The following is a 24,894-nucleotide window of genomic DNA, read 5'->3' on the forward strand; positions in this document are numbered from 1 at the left end:
AAGCTCTGAACTAGATAAATCTAACATTGTAATTCTCATCACAAAGTAAAGAAACTAAGGCCTGGCAATATTTATTAGTTTTTCTCAGCCACATAATCTATAAATGATGAAATGGGATCTTCTGACTTTTACAATGTTTTTTTCCAGTTTTCAGAGTTAGTCTTCTTGGAAGATGTAGAATTTTATATAAAATAGAAAAACATCTAGTACGATAGAACTTTTCTTTTCACTTATTGTGAGGAAGGCAGTGTGGTGCAATAGAAATAACTAGATTTACAGTAGCTGGTGACTCATCCACAAGATTCAATCTAAGAAAATAACATGGAATTATTTAAAATGAGGAAACAACATTCATACAACTATTTTATATTTAATTTAGGAAGCAAAAAGCACAGATTTACAATTTTTCAGCTGGAAGTCGTGTTGTGAATGGAGAAAAAAAGTGTTTAGTACATGCCAACAGAGGAGCCTGGCAGGCTACAGTCCATGGGGTGGCAAAGAGTTAGACACGACTCAGTAGCACACAGCATTGCACAGTAGTTAAGGTGATCAAAATATCTGCTTAGGAGATCTGTTTTAATTTTAAAGGAGATTTAGTTAAGAAATTAATCCAAATAGTCTCTGTAGTTTAATAAAAGGGACAAAATAAAGAACAGAAGATTGAGGATATTTTTAAATTTTTGTGAATGAAAATTCTATCTCTCTTCATATCTACCATAGTATCAAAACCTTTGATATATGAAGTTAATCTTTATGTAAAATCTTATATTAAATATATACTCTAAGAAAGGAACTAATTTGGAACCCCAAAATTATGATTTTATTTGAAAAAGGCATCTAATTGCATATTAAAGTGTGACATTTCTTGACCTAGTTTCCCCTTCATAGCAAAAAGATTTTCTGTTTTTACAGAAGACTCACATAAAATCAAGTATTAAAGAACAGGCTGAGTAATCACTGCTTACATGAGAAAATATCTGAGAAAACATTACTGCAGGTCATTCCTTTTTTTTGTAGTGGTCCTGGCTTTTACATAAGGTTAACCTATCGTATGTAAAAGGCACCATTTCCTTCATGACTACCAATCACTGCCTGACTTACCCAATCCTAAAGCATTACTTTCCAATAATCATATTTATTTTTTTAATTCAGAGACAAAATAATAATGGTTGGTGTAATACATTCTAGTTATATTTTTTTTTTCTCTCAGAGTTGCATTTGGGAACTGCAATGGGTTGGCTGTGGTGGATTTTATACAGAAGACTGTACTGTTAAGCATGGGGACCATTGACCTGTATAGATCAAGTGACATATACCAACGACAACCACGGTCTCCTCGAAAAAACAAGCAGTTCATTGCAGGTAGGAGATAAAACAAGGTGATTGTGAACTTATTTAGTTCACCTGTTTTCTTTCCTTTAGCGTTTGTGTCTTCTGTGATGCTATTCAAATACATAGCAGTATAATATCAGCATAATTTATAATGCCATGTAAGTAAAATTGGGCACAAACATAGCGAGACTCTGAAAGGGTAAAGAAGGTGTTTAAACTTCAATTTGTTATTAATGTTAGGAAGCATCTCAATGTTCTTAAGTTGAATTCCCAAGAAATAACAAAATAAGATGCTATTGAATATAAAAATGCTAAGAAAATTAGTCTCTTTTGTTGAAAAAAAACTACTTACAATGGTTGTGTCAAATGGGGTAATTTTCTTCTAATAAACTAAATCTTTAAAAATGTAACAATGTTATTCACCCATTATAATTTTTTAAATTAGCCCCATTTTTTTAGCTGTCATTTTTTCTTGTTGGATGGTGACTTTCTTGGAGGTATTTTCACAAATGCAGTAAACATTAATTAATATTTTACAATGCTATGAAAGATATTTTTCTTGAAGGACAGTTATAAAGGAAAATATATAAAGTTATTAAAATACAAGCCCCAAATACTTTCTACATGTAATACCAAACTTTGATATGCCAAGTTATGCAGAGTTTTACTGAAATTTCAGTAAATATCCAAATAGTTGGCTTTGTAAACACTGCCAATGTTTTGTATATTTTCTGTCTACTGACATAGTTTAGTTGGTTAAAAAAAAAAAAACAAAAACTGGTTGAGCTAAACGGTTTGCAGATAGACATATATCTACAATATTACATATTACATTATACAGTTTCTAACATTTTCTGTATTTTTAAAATAATCAGTTGAATATTGACACTTTTACTAACTATGCCAAGTGAATACTGTTATAAAGAAAAAAAAATACATGATTGTAGGTTTCATTTTTTAAATTGTAAGTCTGCCAAATTTAACATATGAAAGTGATAATAAGTGAAGTTTCCTTTGGGACTAATAAAAAATTACTTGATATACTGAAATTCTCTCTTTGTTAATCTTTCGTTTGTAAGCCTCAACTCTTTCCAAATTTATAGTCTAGACTCTTTTCAGGAGCACAAAAGTTCTCCTTCAGAATCTGGGTTTTGTTGTTAGGGATCTCATCTTTTAGCAGTATTTTGGAGTGCTATAAATATAAAACTAGACAGGTTCTGCTTCTACCACTACTGGCTTTTCAAAGAAAGGCAGAATAGAGAAATTGTGCATGCATGTACCATGAGATTCCCTCATAATTGAGAAAGAGAAAGTTGATTTTTGAAAGTTCGTGTACTCTCGATAAATATTAGGGGAAAAGTAAGCACTGTTTGCTGAAACACTAATTCAATCAGAAAAACTGTGGATCTTAAGACAGTTTCTAAGTTACTTGCTGGAAATACACTGTGGAATGACAAAGTGTGTATTTTGACAAGATAATTCAATTATTTAATTTATTTAGCCTCAAAAATTATGATTAGAACTCAGAATTTTAATGATTCGAAAATTAGGAAAAACTGGGATGAAGTGAATGATGCTTGTATTTAGTTATATAATGAGTACTCACTTTGTTATTTAAAAAAAAAAAACCTAAAATCCCTAGGCTTTTTTGTTAATACTGAATGTTAAAGACAACCATTTTTGTATTTATGACATAACATACAAATTATTTATAAGCTAAATAAGTTTACTATGTAAAATGCATGTAAGAGAAATGCCATTTATTTTTATAAGAGACTTGATTGAATAAAATTACTACAGCATACTCATCATTCATCTATCACCTCTTACTTTCTAATTAATTTATTTTTTTAATATCTCCCTTCTAATTTGATTACCTAAACTTGCTGCAATTTCTTCATCTTGGCTGTTCTAGATTCTGGTATGATATCACTTCCTTTCACTTTAGACTATTTTTCTCTCTTCCTTCTGCCTGCTGCTGATGCTGGTGTTCTGGCATGTTCCAAAGACAACTTTTGCATGCGTGGCCTGTCTAACTTTTATCCTGATTTAACGAAACGGATCCGTACTTCCTATCAGAGTAAGTTCTATAAAGGTTAGGCAAATAGCTTTTTTAAGTCATAATGCTTGAGTTAAATCCATACACTTGTGCTCAGTAATGTGTTTGTTAAAACACATTCAGCATGCATGCAAATTTTTGTTTTGTTATGGAAATGCAACCTGATAATTTTAATAAAAATTATGTAAACACTTCAAATAGTTATTGCCAAGTACCTATTTACCCATATTCATTGTTTCAGTGTTTCTTTCAAATCATGCATACCATGTATTGTTAGTCCAAGAGCCATTGTCTTTTTGTTTTGAGGAGGAAGAGCTGTGGTGTCCATGTAAATAATAAACCTGATAATCTAGTATCAATAATAATTGAATGGTTATTTTGGAAACTTTGTACCTTTGACCATTTTATAAAATTATTGTAACCAGGGTGACGATATTTGCTTTTTCCAATGTAATTAGACTTCTTAGAGGTAGCCAAATATTTCCAATTTCTGACGCTTTTCATTTGAATAGAATATGCAAATACTTCTATATTTATTTTAGGAGCCAAACACTGAAATTGGGAAATTAAGATTGTAAATAAAAGTCAGTAATAGTAACTTTTACTGTGGTAGCAAATGCAAATCTGAAAATGGTGGAGTCAGATATTCTTAAAAATGGTGCAGAAAGAATGAAGAGTGAGAGTATGATTAGAGATACAGATAATATTAGTGATGTTTTGGGTGAATATTTATTGGTATGAGAAGATGTGTATAATATGTTAATCTATACTATGTTTGAGAAAGTTTGCTTAACAATACATATAAGATATCATGTTTGTATAAAATATACACATATGGATACACACACGTTTGTTGCTCTTATTCTGCATTTCTTCAGACCTCACCTCACCAGCTTGTAGATATTTAATAAAATTACATCACTTATAAAAATCTAAAACTTTGTGTTCCATTAACTAAAGGATGTCAGTACCATTGAAATCCTTAAACATTTCTGGGGCCCAGAGGTGACTTATTTCTGCTCATAACTATTCCCTAGATTTTACTGGAACACAGACAAACTCATTCATTTACATATTGTCTATGGCTGCTTCCAAGTTACAATGGCAGAGTTGAGTAGTTGTAACAGAAACCATATGGCCCATGAGACCTAAATATTTACTGTCTTGTTCCTCACATGAAAAATTTGCTGACCTCTCCACTATACTATTCATTACCCATCCCCTGCCACCTAAAAGGGTCCAGCCAAAACTTTTCCTGAAAATAGTCTCTAAGTGGTTTAACATACATACTCAAACTTCAGAATCCTAATCTAGCCTTCCCATGGTGGAATTCCCCCATTGTGTGTGTGTATATGTGAATGTATCCATCTATACAGAGGGAAGAAGTTTCTGGAACATGAGATTGTAAATTTTATCAATTTCTTTTAATGTATTTTATGGTATTTTGATAATAAACATGGTATTTATATAATAAACAATATGGTATTTATATAATAAACAATAATAAATAGCTTCTATAGTAAAAGAAATTGGATACTGAGGATAAGAAACAGGCAGTTAGTTAAACTATATGAAGTCTACAGTATCAACCATGATATAAAGCTTAAATGTCATTTACCTTAATTATTTCAATAATCTGATGTTGCCTTCAGAATTTAAAAAAAAAAGATTTTAAACATTCCTTCAGGATACTCTAAAATATAATTCCTATCTACATCTTCAAATGAATTTTCTACTACCTATAACAACACTCCTTTTAAGTCAGTGTGTGGCTTTTACTACACTTACAAGTGAAACTCTCAGGAAGATTTCACTCCCTATAGTAAACCTTTCCTGCTACCATCAGAGTGCTTTGCACCAATTCCTTAATTTAAAATGTCTACAGTGCCCATAGTGTACAGACTTGTACACAATAGAATCTGAACCACTTAATTGGTACTTAGATTTGTTTGTATTTTTATGCATACGCTCTACCTTTATAAGTAGAGCACAAAGAGAATCTGAAGACCATATGTAAATTTCTTATTATCCTCTAACTCTTAGCACAACTATGAGCTCAGTAAGTCAATGATGATGGTAGTGGGATAGAGCCTGACAGGTGATGCTTTTCACTCACATGAACAAGGGGAGACTTTTTAAATTTGATAAATGAGAGTAGATGTGGCTTCTGTAGTTACTGGATACACTGGAACTTACAAAAGAAATCATAGTTTCTGCTAAACAAAGAATTAAAGTGTCAAGACATAAGAAAAATAAAATCCTTAGAAGGCCATGAAGAGATGCTGCATGTCTTCCATGAAACTATGATTTGTGAATGAAATGAAATGTTTTGGAAAAAGCAGGAGACATAGGGTCAGAAGGTGTGTATCAAGTTCTTTCTTTCTTCTTATTGACTACACATTACATTTATATCTTAAGCAAATCATTTAACTACTCTGAGTTTCTTTTTTCTCATAAAGTAAAATTATAATCCCTACTTACCCTTTAGAGACTTTTGGAACTTTTCAAGATTAGTGTTTATAATAGCACTTCTATAAATATTAGACATTATTTTTCTATAATGATCATCATTGAAGATGAAACCCACACCACAGATTACATGACTTTTGCAGAATACAACCAACTTATGGAAGATTTAGGGCTAACATCCAAGTCAGCTGCCTCATCACCTAGTGCTCTTTTTACTTGTGATAATGACAAATTTTGCTAGTTGAAAATTGCTAATATACCATTTGAACCACAGGAGGTTTAAAAAATATGCTTAGGGTAGAACGTCAGAAAATGTGCTTAGGCATCAATTTCTAGTTATGCAATGAAGGAATCCGTTGGAAAGTTTCAATCCTATGTATAGATATTTTCTTTCCTTCACTGCATAGTTTTTTCAGAGTATGGGGAGTCATAACAGATCCTGGATATACAAATCAGAGCATAAAGAAAAATTGGAGAAAAGGGGGGAAGATAATAGAAGAGAATTAGAAAAGAGAGTCAAATATTTTTTAAAAAATGATTGGAGAAAGTCAAGAAAGGAGGAAGAGTAAAACAAAGAATAAGAGGAATGTCTTCAAGGAACAAATAAATGGGAAAAGTCCATTCATTTAAAGAATATTTATTAAGCATCCTCTGTGTCAAATATTTTTTTTGGTACTAGATATTTAATGAATGAAATAATTATGGTCTCTTCTCTCAATTTATAAGAGAAAACTACAAAGAAATTTCTAGATATAAATTATAGTTGAAAAAAGATAACAGTGCTATAAAAGAAATAAAATGAGACATGGAAAAGTTGGACTGATTTTTGAATATGTTGTCAGTGAAGGCCTATCTGAGGAGGAAACATTTAAGTGAATCCTTACAAGAAAGAATAAGACAAAGCTTTGAACTTGCAGTTCTGAACAAGATAGAATAACAGGGACAAGGTTTAACATCCTTCTCCAAACACACAAACAAATATCTGTAATGAATGAAACTGTGGTTTTCAAGACATGGAACATCAGGCAATGAAAGCCAGTAATTTCTGGCAGATGAGAAACAAAAGAAGTGAACTCTATAACTGTACCTGTTTACTGCCCCGAGAGAGTTTCTAGATTGCAGCAAAGGGAGGAGGAGGAAACCCAAGAGGAAACCAGCTCCCTATGTTGAGAAGATGGGAATGAGAAACCAGGGAAACCAAAGCAGCTTCAGCGCATAAAGAGAGGATCCCAGAGATCTACAGTTTCCTCCTTGAACAAAGTACCAGTCAATACATACATATGCTGTAGCTATCCAAGGACACGTAAAGAACCATCTGAAAGGATAAAGGAAATGGTACCAAACACTTAAACAGTGGAAATAGTATCTATTTTTTACCACCAGGCAGACTAGAAAAATATCAATGTAATTCATATCCACTTCTAATTAACATTATACTGGGAATTCTAGCCAGTATAGTCAGGCAAGAAAAATAAAAGTTATCCAGAATGGAAACGAAGTTAAATCATCTTTTTTCATAGACAACATGATCATCTATGAAGAAAATCTACTAAAGTCTACAAAAAAGCTACTAGAACTAATAAGTGAATTTAACAAAGTTCAGGATGTAAGGTTGATATACAAAAAAATCAATTTTACTTTTGTCAACCTGTAACACTTAGTCATAAACAACAGATGTGAAGGATTCATGCATTGAAAACCAGAAAACATTTCTGAAAGAAGTTTAAGACCTAAAAAAATGAAGAATTACATGTATCATTATTATTAAGATAGCGGTTCTCTCCCAATTGATCTGTAGTTCAGTATAGTCCCAATAAAGATCCTGCAGACTTTTTAATAGAAATTGACAAACTGATTCTAAAGCCCATATAGAAATGCAAAGGATTTAGAGTAGCCAAAGAATATTATTCTTTAAAAAGGATAATCTTGGAGAACCACCACCACCTAATCAAGACTTTTTTAAAAATTAGTGTTACAGCAGGGGAAGGAGAGAGTGGGATGGATTGCAAAAGTAGCATTGATATATGCAACATGATATATATGTGTACACTACCATGTGTAAAATAAATAGCTTGTGGGAACTTGCTATATAACACAGGGAGCTCAGCCCAATGCTTTTGATGACCTAGAGGGGTGAGATGGGGTGTGGGGTGGGAGGGAGGTTCAAGAGAGAGAGGATATAGGTATACATATGGCTGATTCATGTTGTTGTATGGCAGAAGCCAACACAACAATGTAAGGCAATTATCCTCCAATAAAAAATAAATTTAAAAATAAATAAAATTAGTGTTATTGAGTCAGGTTGGTATTGATCCAAAGACAAATATGTCAGTGGAATTCAACAGAGACCTCACAAACACACCTAGACATATACAGAAAGCTGATCGTTTTACAAAGGTGCAAAGGCAGTTACATAGACGAGATCGGGCGCGTTCAGGGTGGTATGGCTGTAGACAGGCAGTTACATAGAGAAAGAATAATCTTTTCTATTAATTGTATTTAAACAACTGAATATCCTTTCATTAAAAAAATTATTTTGATTCATACTTTGTACTGAATTTTAATGATTAATTTCCAGTGGTTAATAAGCTTTGATATAAAACCTAAAACCATAAATCTAGGGAAAAAGGAGAAAATTTTGTGACCTTAGGCAAAAATGTTTTAGAGAATATACCAATGACATGCTCCATAAAGGAACAAACATACAGATAAGTCAGATTTCTTCAAAAGTAAAAATTTTTGCCCTTTAAAAGACACTTTTGAGAATGAAAAGTTAAATCATATACTAGGAGAAAATATTTGCAAAATGTATATCTGATGGTGTCTCAGACAGTAAAGCGTCTTGCTTACGACACAGGAGACCTGGGTTCGATCCCTGGGTCGGGAAGATACTCTGGAGAAGGAAATGGCAACCCACTCCAGTACTCTTGCCTGGAAAATCCCATGGACGGAGGAGCCTGGAAGGCTACAGTCCATGGGGTCGCAGAGAGTCGGACACGACTGAGCGACTTCACTTTCACTATCTGATTAAGGACTTGTATTTAGAATTTATTTTTTACTTTCTCAAAACTCAATAATAAGCAAGCAAGCAACCCAATAAAAATGTGAGTCAAAGATTTGAATAAATAATTCACAAATTAAAATAGTGATTAAAAAATAAGCATATAAAAGATTCTGAACATTCATTGTTAAGAAAATCAAAACTACAATAAGATAATAATACATTATAGTGGCTAAAATTAAAAAGAATGATCATACCAAGAACTGGCAAGAATGCAAAGGAAATAGAAAACTACTGGTGTGAATGTACAATGGTATAAAACCATTTGGCAGGTTCTTAAAGATTTAAACATATGCTTAATATGACCTAGCCAGTTTATATACATGTAGTTATCATATTTACCCTCAATAAATTAAATCATGTATCCATACAAAGACATTCACAGCAACCAGAAGATTCAAACATCTTTAGTAGTCAAAAACTGAAATATCTAAATTCTCCATCAAAAGTTCAATGAATAAGCAAACCTCATATATATGTTCAATAGTTTACTATGCAGCAGTAAAAAGTCATGCCCTTATTGATATGTGCTATATGATGGATGAACCTCAAAATAATTACATTGAGTAAGAGAAAACAGATGAAAAAGGGCACATATTGTATGATTCCATTTATATAAAAAATCCTAGGAAATGAAAACTAATGCAGAATGACAGAAAGCAGATCCACAGTTGCCTGGGGATAGAGATGGGGCTGAAGGGAGGGTTATAAAAGGACACAAAGAAATTCTTGGACATGATGGATACATTTATTATCTTGATTGTCAAGATTTATCAAATTAAATACTTTGTAAATAGGCTGATTAAACCTCAAAGAGTTATTTAAAAAAAAAAAAAAGAGCTGGTCACATGAAAGGCAAGAGCAGTATGTTCCAGGCAGAGTGGAGAGCTTGTAAGAAGGTTCTAAAGTGGTTAAGGACTTTATCTTCTAGAAATAGAAAGAAGGTCAAGGAGTCTGGGGATGTAGTGATTGACAGGAAAAGTGGGTTAAGATTTTGATGTCTAGATGAACAAGGACAAGATCATACAAATTTCTGAAGCAGTTATAAGAAATTCAGTTTAATTCTGAGCAAGGAAATGATAGGCTTTGATTTATATCTTAAAAATATTTGCACACACTCCTGAATGAAAAAAAAAAAAAAAAACCTGTGAGGGGAAAAAAGAATGAAAGCAAATATACTAATTGGAGGGCCAATATTATACTCCAGGCAAGAAATGAAGGCAAAAGGTGATAGCAGTGTTGGAGGAAAACAGACAGGTGCAAGAATCATTAACACTGACAGAGCTACTAACTGTCATTTAATTTGGGATATTAGAAAGTACAAAAAAAGATTATTTCCCAAATCTGGGCTTGAGCCAATGACTGTATCATGATATTATTTACAAAGATAAAGAGGCTAGGGTTAGTGCATGGCATGGTGGTAGGGACTAAAGAGTTCAGTTTTAGACTTGCTAAACTTTGATATATCTGTTACGAAGTGAAGATGACAAATGGACAGGCAAACAAATCAAATTTACATACATATACAAATTTAGTATGTAATGGTAGTTATGGAGGGAGTAGAAGAAGGGAAGTAAGGGTTTGTGAACAGAGACAACAGGAATTACATTGAATTTCCAAAGGAAGAAGAGTAGCTGGCAGAGAAGACTTGCCAGAGAGAAGAGAAGAAATGAGACTATTGAAGAAGCCATAATAAAGGGGGATGTTTTAAGAAGTGGTCAGCCACATCAAATGCTATAGTAGGGTTAAGTTCAGAAAAGTGATTAGTGGGTATTGTGCTGTGAAGTTTATTAGTGACCCTTTACAAAGTAGTTTTGGGAAAGTATTGGGGTAGAAACCACAATTATTTTAGACTAAAGACTAATTTTTTGGACTAAGTTCTAGTAGAAAAGCATTCAATATTTTAATATTATTTCATAATTATTATGTTAGTAAGTTTTTCAGAGATGGGTTTTATTCAGTTTAGGGTATATTTTTCTATTCCTCATTTTTGGAGGATTTTTATCATAAATAAGTACTAAATTATGAGTTTTTTGCATGTATTGAGGTAATTACATATTTTCTCCTCTGTTATGTTAATTGGATGTTTTGCATTGATTTTCAAATATTAAACATATTCTTGGTATAAATGCACCTCAGTTATATTTCATCTTTGTCAGATATCTGTCTTCCATTTGCTAATATATTTATCACTTTTGCATCTGTGTTCATAAGTGAGACTGGTCTGTACTTTCCCTTAAGTTACTGTTTTTGTCAGATTTTCAGCATTGTGCTGGCCTCATAACCTATTGGGAAGAATTCTCTTTTTTTCTAGCCCTCAAATTGTTTGCATAAAGTATGGGTTATTTATTTCTTAAATGTTTGATTGAATTAGTCAGTGAGGCCTGCAGTTTTCTTTGCTGTGAATATTTAAGTTTGAATAGAAAAAAATGTTTAAAAAATGAGTCTATTTATATTTTCCAATGTGTTTGTCGCTTTTTGTCACTTTTTATAATTTTTTCCTTTCAAGAAATCTCTTAATTTCATCTACATTTGGTTATTTATACTTTTTCTTCTTTCCTGACCAGTCTTACTAGGGTTTTATAGATCTTAGTAATTTTTTTTTTGAAGAATTATCTTGTGGGATTGTTGATCTACTCTATCTTTTGCCCTCTATTTCACTGATTTAATTTCTTTCCTTTGTTTACTTTGGGTTACACTATTCTTTTTCAGTGTTTTAACTAAGATGATTTTTTTAGATTATTGATTTGAGATCGCTCTTTTTTCTAATTTAAGCTTCTAGTGTTCTAAACTTTCCATTAGGTACTACTTCAGTAACATCTCAGTATCACAAATTTTGGTATTTTGTGTTTATACTTTCACTAAGTTAAAAAATAATTTTTAAAATTCCCTTATGATTTCTTCAAGATACAAGGTATTCTTAATTTTCAAATATTTGGAGATTTTAAGACATATTTCTGCTATTGATTTCTAATTTAATTTCTTTTATTATTAGAGAACACACTGTGCTTGATGTTAATTCGTTATTGTTTCATGACAGTCCATATTTGTGAATGTTCCATGTTGCAAAAAAAGGTGTATTTTCATTAATACGATGCAGGTGTCTATGTCAGGTCAATTTGGTTAAGAGAGTTGCTTAAGTTTTTTACAGGCTTATAAATTTTTATCCTTTGTCAGACTGCTCAAGTGAAGTGCTAATCATTCAGATTCTAGAAAGTATTGAGCTGAGCTGTGGCTGGCCTGCAGCTTTGATTAGATTCTGTCCCTTCAAAATCTTTGCTCCTCAATCCAACCCTCAAACTTCCCTATTCACTTTTTTAACAGGCTGATTTCTAATGTTCTCAGTATTTGTGCAGAAAGAGGGTTGAGATGCAGTTTCAGATAGTTTAATTCAGCTTGGGTCAGATTCTTTGATAACCCCTGAACGCAAGCACTTTGAGACTGCGTGAATTTTCCACTTTTACCCAGTAGACGCCAGTAGAGCACTCCTTCCCCAGCTGTAGCAACCAAAAAGGTTTCCAGACGTTGCCAACCACTGCTCTCAATGATAGTAGCCGTTCTACTTGTTTGACTTACACAAGATGACTGTTAAACGCCAGAAAACTCACATCTATTACTAAGTAATATCTCTCTTATTTTTTACTCTTTGTTTATTTTTTAGAATTCAAAGATGGAACCTTATATTTTACCTGCTAATTACAGATCAGTGTGCTTTTCAATACAAAGTTTGGAGTAAGAAAACACTGTGTAAAACTGATTTCAAAAAGAAAGGAAACCTATTAAAATACAGAACTGAAAAACAGAGAGGCAAAAATCACTTGTTTAATTTCTCAACCAAATCATACATTTTGTAATTTGTCCCTCTGATTCTGTAGCTCTTTCCTTTTGTGTACCTCTCTATTACAATAGAGAAAGCTTCCTCTTGGATACTAATTTTTGTACATATGCTCTGATATCCTCCCCTCTCACTTTTCTAAGGGATTTTGCTTCTTCTTCTTCCCTCTGTCCCTTATCATCAATTTTTCTTTCTCTGTGGATCATTCAATAGTCATATCAACTTAAAAATATGCTCTTTATCTAAAATGAAAAATATCCTCCTCTTAACACTTTCTTCCTATGCAAGTACTGACCTGTTTTTGGCAGCCCTTCATAACCAAACATCTCGAAAGAGTTATTTACTTGTGCTGTTCCCTCACGGGAGTGATGTCCACTCTCATTATTTTTGTTCAACATTGTGCTTGATTTAAGTAGGGGCAAAAAGCAAGCTAAAAAGTAATTTGTGTAAAGATCAAAAGAAAAACACTAACTCTTTATTTGCCAGCAGTATGTATATATGTAGGAAACCCAAAAGAATAAACAAAAAAGCTACATAAACAATTATGTTTTTTGCAACATCAAAGAATACAAGTCAGTATGGAAAAATCAACTATATCCCAATATAATAGCAGTAAACAATTGAGAAATACTATTTTTCTTTGAGAAATATTCTTAAAACTACCCTATATAGGATAGATTTTTCAGATACCAACCTGAGAAGCACCAGGGATGAATTCTACAGAGAGAAAGCATAACTGGCAAAACCTGTTTTTAAAAAACCAATCACTTAGTCTCTGGTAATTGTCCTAAGAGGACGCAGAAAATGAAAAAGCATTGATTCAAGAAACTATATTGAAACTTGGTTTAAAAAGTGAGAGTTTGTAGACCCGAGGCACAATTTGCACTCTTCCTCTCCTGCCTTCAAGTTGCCAGCATTTCCTGCTCTAACTCCAAGTTGTAAAGTCCAGATACCTGCTGAGTGTGGTCAAGAGGTCAGAGGCTCCCTTCCCCTGCCAGTCCCAAACTAATAGTACAGAAGTTCCAGTCCAGGTATGGCAAGTCAAAAATGCCGAGGTTCTGACTGTCCTCACACCAGCATGCTCATAAGGCAGAAGTTTCATGCCAAAAAAGGAGTCAAACAGAAAATCAGAGGTTACCACCTCTACCCCAGCCTAATGACTTAGAGGTTTTGCTCAGGGGATGAGATAGTCTGTAAGAACTGTGAATTCTGACGCTCTTTCCAAACGAACTAGCTTAATTTAAAACAATTTGAGAAATTCAAGCATAAAAAATGCCCTCAAAACTGATGCAGTATTTGATAGAAATAAAATAAGAGATAGGCAGTTCCTCTTAAGTAAGAGTAACCAGCTAGAACATAGTCAGCTGGTTCACTGGAGAGCACCTAAAAAAGAGATAGCTAAGATGACTTCTCCTGAGGTTTGAATAAACCTCAAAGAGTGGTTTCAAATATGACCCCTGTCCAAATTTAATGTTGGAATAATATATGGGCCAGGGTGTTCTCTAAAATAGCAGAGTAATCACTTGGCTCTAATTGTGATACCTAATAGCTAGAAGTGATATCAACAAAGGCAGACAGCCTTCCAGAGAGACCAGGGAAAGCATCAAAGAGAGCCCTGCTAAAAAACCCCTGCTGTCTCAGAGTGACTATGTACATTGAAGGCTGCACCTTCTGAGGACAATATCAAAGCCTTCACAAGGTAAGGAAAGTAAATTTCACTAAAATAGTCTAGCCATATTACTAAACAAATAAGCAAATAACAATAAAAACCAGAAATGGGGGAGTGAAATCAGTAATCAGTATCTAGAATTGCTATATTGCCTAAAATGTACAGCTAACAAAATATTATGAGACCTGCAAAGAAATAGGAAAGTATTACCTATTCACAGGAAAAAGCAAGGCAACAGACATTGCCTCTGAGAGGGCCCAGATGTTGAAGTTAACAAAGACCTCACAGCAACTTTTAAAAATATGTTTAAAGAACTAAAGAAGTAAGGGAAACTATGATGATAATGCCTCATCAAATAGATAATACCAACAAGATATGGAAGTTACATAACATAGCAAATGGATCTTAGACCATACATAATAATTAACTCAAAATGGATAAAAGACTTAAATGTAAGATCTGAAACCATAAAACTCCTACAAGAAAACATAAGTGGTAAGCTCTGTGACATGGGTATTGGCAGTGATTTTTTTTTATTTGACCCCCAAACCAAAGAAAATGCAATAAAAAATAAACAAGTGGGATTACATCAAAAAGAGGAAATGCCTATTCTTTTGAAATTCTTCTCAAAAAATTACAGAGGAAGGAACACTCCCAACCTCTTTTTATGAGGCCATTATCACCCTGGTACCAAAACCAGACTAAGATACCACCAGAAAAGAATTTTAGATGCCAATAACACTGATGAACACAGGTGCAAAAATCCTCCACAAAATACTAGCAAACTGAATCCAACAATATGTTAAAAGAATCATACACCATGATCCAGTGGGGTTTATCACAGGGATGCAAGGCTGTTTCAGTATCCAAAAATAAATCAGTGTGATATACCATATTAACAAATTGAAGAATAAAAACCATATGATCATCTCAATAGATGCAGAAAAGGCTTTTGAAAAAATTCAATACCTGTTTAAGATAAAAACTCTCCAGAAAATGGGGCTAGAGGGAACATACCTCAACACAATAAAGGCCATCACTGACCTGCAGATAACATCATACTCAGTGGGGAAAAGCTGAAAGCATTCCCTCTAAGATCAGGAATCAGGTGAGAATGTCCACTGTCATTTTTATTCAGCATAGTTTTAGAAGTCCTAGCAACAGCAATCAGAGAAAAAAATGAAAGGAATCCAAATTGGAAAAAAGAAGTAAAACTGTCACTGTTTGCAGATGACTTGATACTATACATATAAAAATCATAAAGATGCTACCAGAAAACTACTAGATCTCATAAATGAATGTGGTAAATAAATTTGATTGCAAGATACAAAATTAATACACAGAAATCACTTGCATATAGTTACAATGAGACATCAGAAAGAATAATTAAGGAAACAATCCCATTTACCATCACATCAAAAAAGAATCAAATAACTAGGAATAAATTTACCTAAGGAAGCAAAAGACTTGTACTCTGAAAACTGTAAGATGCTAATGAAAGTAAAGACAACACAAATGTTCTTTGATTGGAAGAATAAATACTGTCAAGATGACTATACTACAGATTCAGTGCAATCCCTATCAAATTACTAATGAATTTTTTTGAAGAACTAGAACAAAAAAAAGTTTACAGTTTGTGTGGAAACACAAAAGACCATGGTTAGCCAAAGGAATTTTAGGTAAGACAAATGGAGTTGAAAGAATCAGGCTTCCTGACTTCAGACCATACTAAAATCTTCAGTAATCAAAGCAGTATGGTACAGGCACAAAACCAGAAATATAGATTAATGGAACAGAACAGAAAGACAAGAGATAAACCATATACCCCTGGTCACTAATCTATGACAAAGGAAGCAAGAATATACAATGGAGAAAAGGTTGTTTCTTCAGTAAGTGCTGCTGGGAAAACTGGAGAGCTACATGTAAATGAATAAAATTAGAACACTCCCTAACACCATATGGGCTTTCCTGGTGGGTTCAGTGATAAAGAATTCACCTGTCAATGAAGGAGACATGGGTCGGGAAGATCCCCTGAAGGAGGAAATGGCAACCCACTTCAGTATTCTTGCCTGGGAAATCCCATGGATGGAGGAGCCTGGCAGGCTACAATCCACGGGGCTGCAAAAGAGTTGGACGTGATTTAGTGACTAAACAACAATACCATACAGAAAAACTCAGAATGGATTAAAGACCTAAATGTAAGGCCGATACTATAAAACTCTTTCAGGAAAACATAGGACGAACACTCCTTGACATAAATTACAGCAAGATCTTTTTCAGTTCACCTCTTAGAATACTGAAAATAAAAACAAAAATAAACAAATGGGACCTAATTAATCTTAAATGCTTTTGCTCAGCAAACTATAAATGAAACAAAAAGACAACCCTCAGAATGGGAGAATATATCTGCAAACAAAGCAACCAACAAGGATTTATCTTCAAAGTATACAAACAGCCCATAAATCTCAATATTAAAAACAAAACAATCAAAAAATGGGCAGGGGGCTTCCCTGGTGGTCCAGTGGTTAAGAATCCACCTGCCAATGCAGCAGACATGGGTTCAGTCCCTGGTCAGGGAATGTCCCACATGCCATGAGGCAACTAAGTCTATGGGCCACAACTTCTGAGCCCACATGCCACAACTACTGAAGGCTATGTGCCCAAGAGACCATGCTCCTCAGCAAGAGAAGCCACCATGATCAGAAGCCTGCATACTGTAATGAAGAGTAGACCTCACTCGCCACAATTAGAGAAGGCCCTCATGCAGCAACGAAGACCGAGTACAAGCACAAAGCAAGTAAATAAATAATTTTTTTTAAAAATGTAAAAATTGGCAAAAGATCTAAATAGACGTTTCTCCAGAGAAGACACACAGATGGCTAAAAAGCACATGAAAGGATGCTCACCATCATTAATTATCAGAGAAATTTAAATCAAAACTACAATGAGGTATTACCTTAACGTTAGTCAGAATGGCCATCATCAAATATCTACAAACAATAAATGCTGAAGAGGGTGTGGAGAAAAAGAATCATCCCACACTGTTGATGGGAATGCATACTGATACAGCTACTACAGAGAACAGTATGAAATTCCTTCAAAAACTAAAAATAGAATTATTATATGATCTAGCAATCCCACTTCTGGGCATATATCCTGGAAAACCATTCTTAGAAAAGATAAAGATACATGCAACCCAGTGTTCACAGCAGCACTGTTTACAATAGCCAAGACATGAAAGCAATGTGCAGTGTAAATGTCCATCGACAGATAAATAGATAAAGAAGATGTGGTACATATATACAGTGGAATGTTACTCAGTCATAAAGCGAAGTGAAAGTTGCTCAATCGTGTCTGACTGTTTGCAACCTCATGGACTATACATGGGATTCTTCAGGCCAGAATACTGGAGTGGGTACCCTTTCCCTTCTCCAGGAAATCTTCCCAACTCAGGCATCAAACTCAGGTCTCCCGCATTGCAGGTGGATTCTTTACCAGCTGAGCCATAAGGGAAGCCCTTAACTCAACCATAAAGAACAACAAAGTAATGCCATTGCAGCAACATGGATGGACCTAGAGATCATCATACTAAGCGAAGTAAGTCAGAAAAAGAGAAATAACGTATTACTCATATGTGGAATCAATAATAAATGTTATATAAATGAACTTATTTACAAAGCAGAAACAGACTTATAGATATTAAAAACAAATTTATGGTTACCAAAGGGGAAATGAGTGTATATGGGAGAGGGTGAGATGAGTCAGAACCTTGAAATTAGCATACACATACCACAATATACAAAATAGATAACCTAGAAGGATTTACTGTATAGCACAGGCAACTCTATTAAACACTCTGTGATATGTGATATGATACTCTTTTCTCTGTATGAGAAAAGAATCTGAAAAAAGAATATGTGGATGTACAAACAAATCATTTTGCTATGTAACTAATCACTTTGCTGTGAAACTAACACAAAATTTAAAATCAACTATACTTAAATAAATTTTAAAAAAGAAAAGGTGCATCATCAGGGAAATGCAAATTAAAACTACAATGAGAAATTACCTCGGACCTCTTAAGTGGCTATTATAAAAAATACAGGAAGTAACAAATGTTGACAAGGACATGGATAAAAGGGAACTTTTGCACTGTTGGTGGGAAAGAAATTGGTTCGAGCACTGTGATAAACAGTATGGAAGTTTATCAAAAAATTAGAAATGGAACTACTATATGATCTAGCAATTCCACTTCTGAGTATGTATCCAAAGAAAATGAAAACACTGAAAAAGATACATGCACCCTCATGTTTACTGCAGCATTATTTACAATAGCCAAGATACAGAAACAAGTGATCATCGATGATAAATGGATAAAGAAATAATGCAATGGAATATTAATTCAGCCATAAAAAAGGAAATCTTGCCTTTGTGAAAACATGAGTGGCTCTTGAGGCCAATATGCTAAGTGAATTATGTCAAATAGAGAAAGACAAATACTGTATATTACATATATGTGGAATCTAAAAACAAAAACTGCACAAAAAAATAAGCTCATATATACAGAGAACATATCAGAGGAGTGAGCAAGAGGAGGTGAAATATGTGTAGGGTTCTGGAGAAAGAACCAAATGGAAATTCTAATGTTGCAAAGTATAATAAATGAAGAGAATAATTCTGTAGAGGAACTCAGTAGTAGATTGAACTAGCAGAAATAAGGATCAGCAAATTGGAAGGTAGGTTGATAGAAATTATGCATTCTTAACAGAGAAAAGTGCAGAAAATTAACAAACTTTAGAGAAGTATGGGACACTTAAATGCACCAATATGTCCATAATAAAGTAGTAGAATAAGGGAAGAGAGAAAAATAACCTGAAAACTTCCAGAATTTGAAGAAGTCCATGTAGGATAAAAGCAAAGATACCACACTGATACACATCATAGTAAAAATGCTGGAAAACTAGAAAATGTTAAAAATAACAGAAAAATGACTTATCATGTATGACTCAAAAAATAGGACAGACACAGGGGAAGCCAGAAGACTTTAGGGTGACATTTTCAAAGTTCTAAAAGGAAAAAAAAAATCAAACAAGATAAAACCACATTCAAAAATGTAGGTTAAATAAAGATATTCCCAGAAAGGCTTATGGCTGAAATATTTACTTATAATTCCACTAATGCTATTAGTTATATTATTTGTATTTTGCCTGCTTTACAAGATTATTGCTTATTTTATTATACAAAAAAAAAAGGTATTCCCAGATAAACAAAAACAGACTTCTTCTAGCAAAGCCATCCTTAAAGAATTACTGAGGGAGATCTTCAGGCTGAAAGAAAGTGACCCAAATGGTAATTTGAATCTAGACAAAGAAACAACACTGTTATGGTAGTTATAAACTAATAGAGTACATGTGTATTTCTTCTCTGGACTGATTTAAAAAGCAATTTCTGAAACAATATGCATAAAATTGTATTGGTAGGCCAATAATATATAAAAATGTAATATGTTTCCCAATAACACAAAGAAGGTGGTGGAAGCAAAGCTGTATTGATATCTGATTAAGTAGATGATGGCTCGACCAGAACAAATGAAGAAAGCCAGAATGGTAAATCAGAAGGTTAATATATAAACTTACAAATATATGTTTGTTCTCTTCTCTTGACTTTTATAAAAAATAAAATTATATAAAGCAATAATTATAGTAATATGTTGTTGGGGTTTGCAATACATATGGATATAATATGTATACCAGCAATAGCATATAAAAGAGAAAGGAGAAATGGTGCTACAAGAATAACGTTTCTATATCTACTGGAATTTATTATACATCAGAAGTAAATTCTTATAAGATGTATATGTTAAATCTCAGAATAACCACTAAGAGCTCCAAAAATATAGGGTAAAATTTATCATTTTACTATTTAAATATCACTTAAATATTTAAATATTTATTTAAGTACAAGCAAAGCAATAAGGAAGAATTAGAAGAATAGAAATACATGAGTTATGCAGGAAACATAAAATGACACATGTAACCCTGTATCAGTAATAACATTTAATGTGGACAGATAATTTAAAAAAAAAACAACAATCAAAAGACAGATTGTTGGGCTGAATTTTTTTTTTCATTTATTTTTATTAGTTGGAGGCTAATTACTTTACAATATTGTAGTGGGTTTTGTCATACATTGACACGAATCAGCCATGGAGTTACATGTATTCCCCATCCCGATACCCCTCCCACCTCCCTCTCTACCCGATCCCTCTAGGTCTTCCCAGTACACCAGCCCTGAGCACTTGTCTCATGCACCCAACCTGGGCTGGTGATCTGTTTCACCCTAGATAATATACATGTTTCGAAGCTGTTCTTTGAAAACATCCCACCCTTGCCTTCTCCCACAGAGTCCAAAAGTCTGTACTGTACATCTGTGTCTCTTTTTCTGTTTTTCATATAGGGTTATGGTTACCATCTTTCTAAATTCCATATATATGTGTTAGTATACTGTAATGGTCTTTATCTTTCTGGCTTACTTCACTCTGTATAATGGGCTCCAGTTTCATCCATCTCATTAGAACTGATTCAAATGAATTCTTTTTAATGGCTGAGTAATATTCCATGGTGTATATGTACCACATCTTCCTTATCCATTTGTCTGCTGATGGGCATCTAGGTTGCTTCCATGTCCTGGCTATTATAAACAGTGCTGCGATGAACATTGGGGTGCACGTGTCTCTTTCAGATCTGGTTTCCTAGGTGTGTATGCCCAGGAGTGGGATTAGCTGGGTCATATGGCAGTTCTATTTCCAGTTTTTTAAGAAATCTCCACACTGTTCTCCATAGCGGCTGTACTAGTTTGCATTCCCACCAACAGTGTAAGAGGGTTCCCTTTCCTCCACACCCTCTCCAGCATTTATTGCTTGTAGACTTTTGGATAGCAGCCATCCTGACTGCCGTGTAATGGTACCTCATTGTGGTTTTGATTTGCATTTCTCTGATAATGAGTGATGTTGAGCACCTTTTCATGTGTTTGTTAGCCATCTATATATCTTCTTTGGAGAAATGTCTGTTTAGTTCTTTGGCCCATTTTTTGATTGGGTCATTTATTTTTCTGGAGTTGAGCTGGAGGAGTTGCTTGTATATTTTTGAGATTAATCCTTTGTCTGTTGCTTCGTTTGCTATTATTTTCTCCCAATCCGAGGGCTGTCTTTTTGCTTATAGTTTCCTTTGTTGTGCAAAAGCTTTTAAGTTTTATTAGATCCCATTTGTTTATTTTTGCTTTTATTTCCAATATTCTGGGAGGTGGATCATAGAGGATCCTGCTGTGATTTATGTTGGAGAGTGTTTTGCCTATGTTCTCCTCTAGGAGTTTTATAGTTTCTGGTCTTACATTTAGATCTTTAATCCATTTTGAGTTTATTTTTGTGTGTGGTCTTAGAAAGTGTTCTAATTTCATTCTCTTACAAGTGGTTGACCAGTTTTCCCAGCACCACTTGTTAAAGAGGTTGTCTTTTTTCCATTGTATATTCTTGCCTCCTTTGTCAAAGATAAGGTGTCCATAGGTACGTGGATTTATCTCTGGGCTTTCTATTTTGTCCCATTGATCTATATTTCTGTCTTTGTGCCAGTACCATACTCTCTTGATGACTGTGGCTTTGTAGTATAGTCTGAAGTCAGGCAGGTTGATTCCTCCAGTTCCATTCTTCTTTCTCAAGATTACTTTGGCTATTCAAGGTTTTTTGTATTTCCATACAAATTGTGAAATTATTTGTTCTAGTTTTGTGAAAAATACCGTTGGTAGCTTGATAGGGATTGCACTGAATCTATAGATTGCTTTGGGTAGTATAGCCATTTTGACAATATTGATTCTTCCAATCTATGAACATGGTATGTTTCTCCATCTGTTTGTGTCCTCTGATTTCTTTCATCAGTGTTTTTTAGTTTTCTATGTATAGGTCTTGTGTTTCTTTAGGTAGATACACTCCTAATTATTTTATTCTTTTTATTGCAATGATGAATGGTATTGTTTCCTTAATTTCTCTTTCTGTTTTCTCATTGTTAGTGTATAGGAATGCAAGGGATTTCTGTGTGTTAATTTTATATCCTGCAACTTTACTATAATCATTGATTAGCACTAGTAATTTTCTGGTAGAGTCTTTAGGGCTGAATTTTTAAATCAAGATCCAATGCCATGCTGTCTGAAGGTGACACCAAAAGATACAAATGGGAAAAGTAAAAGGATAGAAAAATATCACACAAACAGCAAACATGAAGAAAAAAAAAAAAAACTGGAATAGCTCTACTAATATCAGACAAAAAGATTTTGAATAAAAATTTCTATTAAAGAGGCACATTTAAAGTGATAAAATGGGCAGTATATCAAGAAGATGTAACAAACCTAACAACTAGCTTCCCTGATAGCTCAGTTGGTAAACAATCTGCCTGCAATTCAGGAGATGCCAGTTCTATTCCTGGGTTGGGAAGATCCCCTGGAGAAGGGATAGGCTACCCACTCCAGTATTCGTGGGTTTCCCTTGTGGCTCAGCTGTTAAAGAATCTGCCTGCAATGCAGGAGATTCAGTCCCTGGGTTCAGTCCCTGAGTTGGGAAGATCCCCTGAAGAAGGGAAATGCTACTCACTCCAGTATTCTGGCCTTGAGAATTCCATGGACTAAACAGTCCATGGAGTCAACAAAGAGTCAGACACAACTGAGCAACTTTCACTTCATTTCACATACCTAACAACAGAGTTACAAGGTATTTGAAGCAGTATCTGACAGACTCAAAGGGAGAAACAGACAATTCAACGATTACTGGATATTTAATACTCTTTTAAATATAATACAAAAACTAGGCAGAAGGTCAAAAACTAAATAGAAGACTTGAAAAATGCCATGTGTAAGACCTCTGTACTCAAATCTACAGAAGGGAATGTTTAAACATTATTTAAATAGAGGTACCATGTTTATGGGCTGGAAAACTCAATATTTTTAAGATGCTTATTCTGCCTAATTTATCTATAAATTTATCAGAATTCATTAATAATTTAGCATATCTCAGTTGGTAAAGAGTCTGCCTGCAATGCAGGAGACCCAGGTTCTATTCCTGGGTTGGGAATATCCCCTGGAGAAGGAGATGGCAACCCACTCCAGTATTCTTGCCTGGAGAATCCCATGCTCAGAGGAGCCTAGCAAGCTACAGTCTATGAGGTCACAAGAGTTGGACTCGACTGAGTGACTAAGCACAACAACAACACATATCTTTTTATAGAAATTGACAACAATTCTAAAAATGTATGTTAGACATTCAAAGAATCTAGAATAACTAAACACATTTTGAAAAGAACAGAGTTGGAAGATTTCACTTCCTGATTACAAGATGTACTGTAAACCTACATTAATTAGATATTTTGGTAGTTAAAAAAGAAAAAAAAGACGAATAGACCAATGATTGTAAAAGAGAATCAAGAAACTGACCCACGCATATGTGGTCAATTTATTTTTGACTAAGGCACTAATACAAATCAATTAGGAAAGGAAAATCTTTTTAACAAATAATGATGGAACAACTGGGCAAATAGGGGGAAAAATGGACCTTAATCCCTATCTCACACCATAATCAGAATTAACTTGAGATGAACTATAGTCCTGAAAATGAAAGTTTCTTGAGAAAACAAAGAATGATATCTTCATATCCATGGGTTAGGCAATGATTACTTATACAGGAATCAAAAAAATTCAAAATAAAAGAAAAAATAAATTGTCCTTAAGGTAAATTAATCTTTTGCTCATCAAAAGACATTTTATTGTCTTAAAGAAAATGGAACAATAAGTCACAAATGGAAGAAAATACAATTACTTCTGATGAAAGACTCTTAAGCAAAATATATAAAGAATTCTGTTGAAGCTTTGGCACTACTCATTTTTGTAACCTTAAGTAAATAAACTTTCCAAACTTACAATTTCTTTTTTATAAACATAATGGCTGGGCTTAAGTGTCATAGTGGACATTTCCAAAGTGCTATGATTTTTTTTAATCTACAGCGAGTTTATTGGTATAAATTACATAAAGAAGAGGATGGTAGGAAAGGAATATGAATAAAGATCATTTCAGTAATTGACAATGGCTTGTAAGTACCCCTGAGTATGGGGATTTACATTAAAGTAGAAACTATTTACAAAGAAAAAAAATGTGAAACTCTCTGACTAGGATAGGAAAATGATAAGGATATTTTATAAATGCCATAGGAATGTAGACTGGCAGTAGTGGGAATTACAAAATGTTTGTTAATCCATTGTGCCTGTCCTTGTGTTTTTCAGGAAAGCGACATTAAATAAAGGAATATTAGAAATGAGGAAAATAGAGTGCTTATTATAAGAAGGAATATGATACCACTGAACACATCATTTAGTATTTACTTAACTTTTATAAATAAGTATAATATTTAAAATTTGTAACATCTCCTTAAAGG

The 24,894-nt window shown here is 33.6% G+C and overlaps 1 protein-coding gene across 6 annotated transcripts in view; it reads left to right on the plus strand.

Annotated features, from left to right (window-relative positions):
• The window catches only part of STXBP5L (syntaxin binding protein 5L), a 333,130-nt gene that overhangs the window by 241,735 nt on the left and 66,501 nt on the right, over positions 1-24,894 (plus strand). For 4 of the 6 annotated variants that reach the window (XM_070466030.1, XM_070466032.1, XM_070466034.1 and 1 more), the window contains exons 19-20: positions 1,211-1,362; positions 3,341-3,412. In XM_070466030.1, the coding sequence (XP_070322131.1) occupies positions 1,211-1,362; positions 3,341-3,412 (224 nt within the window). The remainder of the gene's footprint in view (positions 1-1,210; positions 1,363-3,340; positions 3,413-24,894) is intronic. The other 2 variants (XM_070466033.1, XM_070466035.1) reach the window with 1 other exon arrangement.

The sequence above is a fragment of the Odocoileus virginianus genome, chromosome 4, assembly GCF_023699985.2.
Source record: "Odocoileus virginianus isolate 20LAN1187 ecotype Illinois chromosome 4, Ovbor_1.2, whole genome shotgun sequence".
In the NCBI taxonomy this organism is placed as follows: domain Eukaryota; kingdom Metazoa; phylum Chordata; class Mammalia; order Artiodactyla; family Cervidae; genus Odocoileus; species Odocoileus virginianus.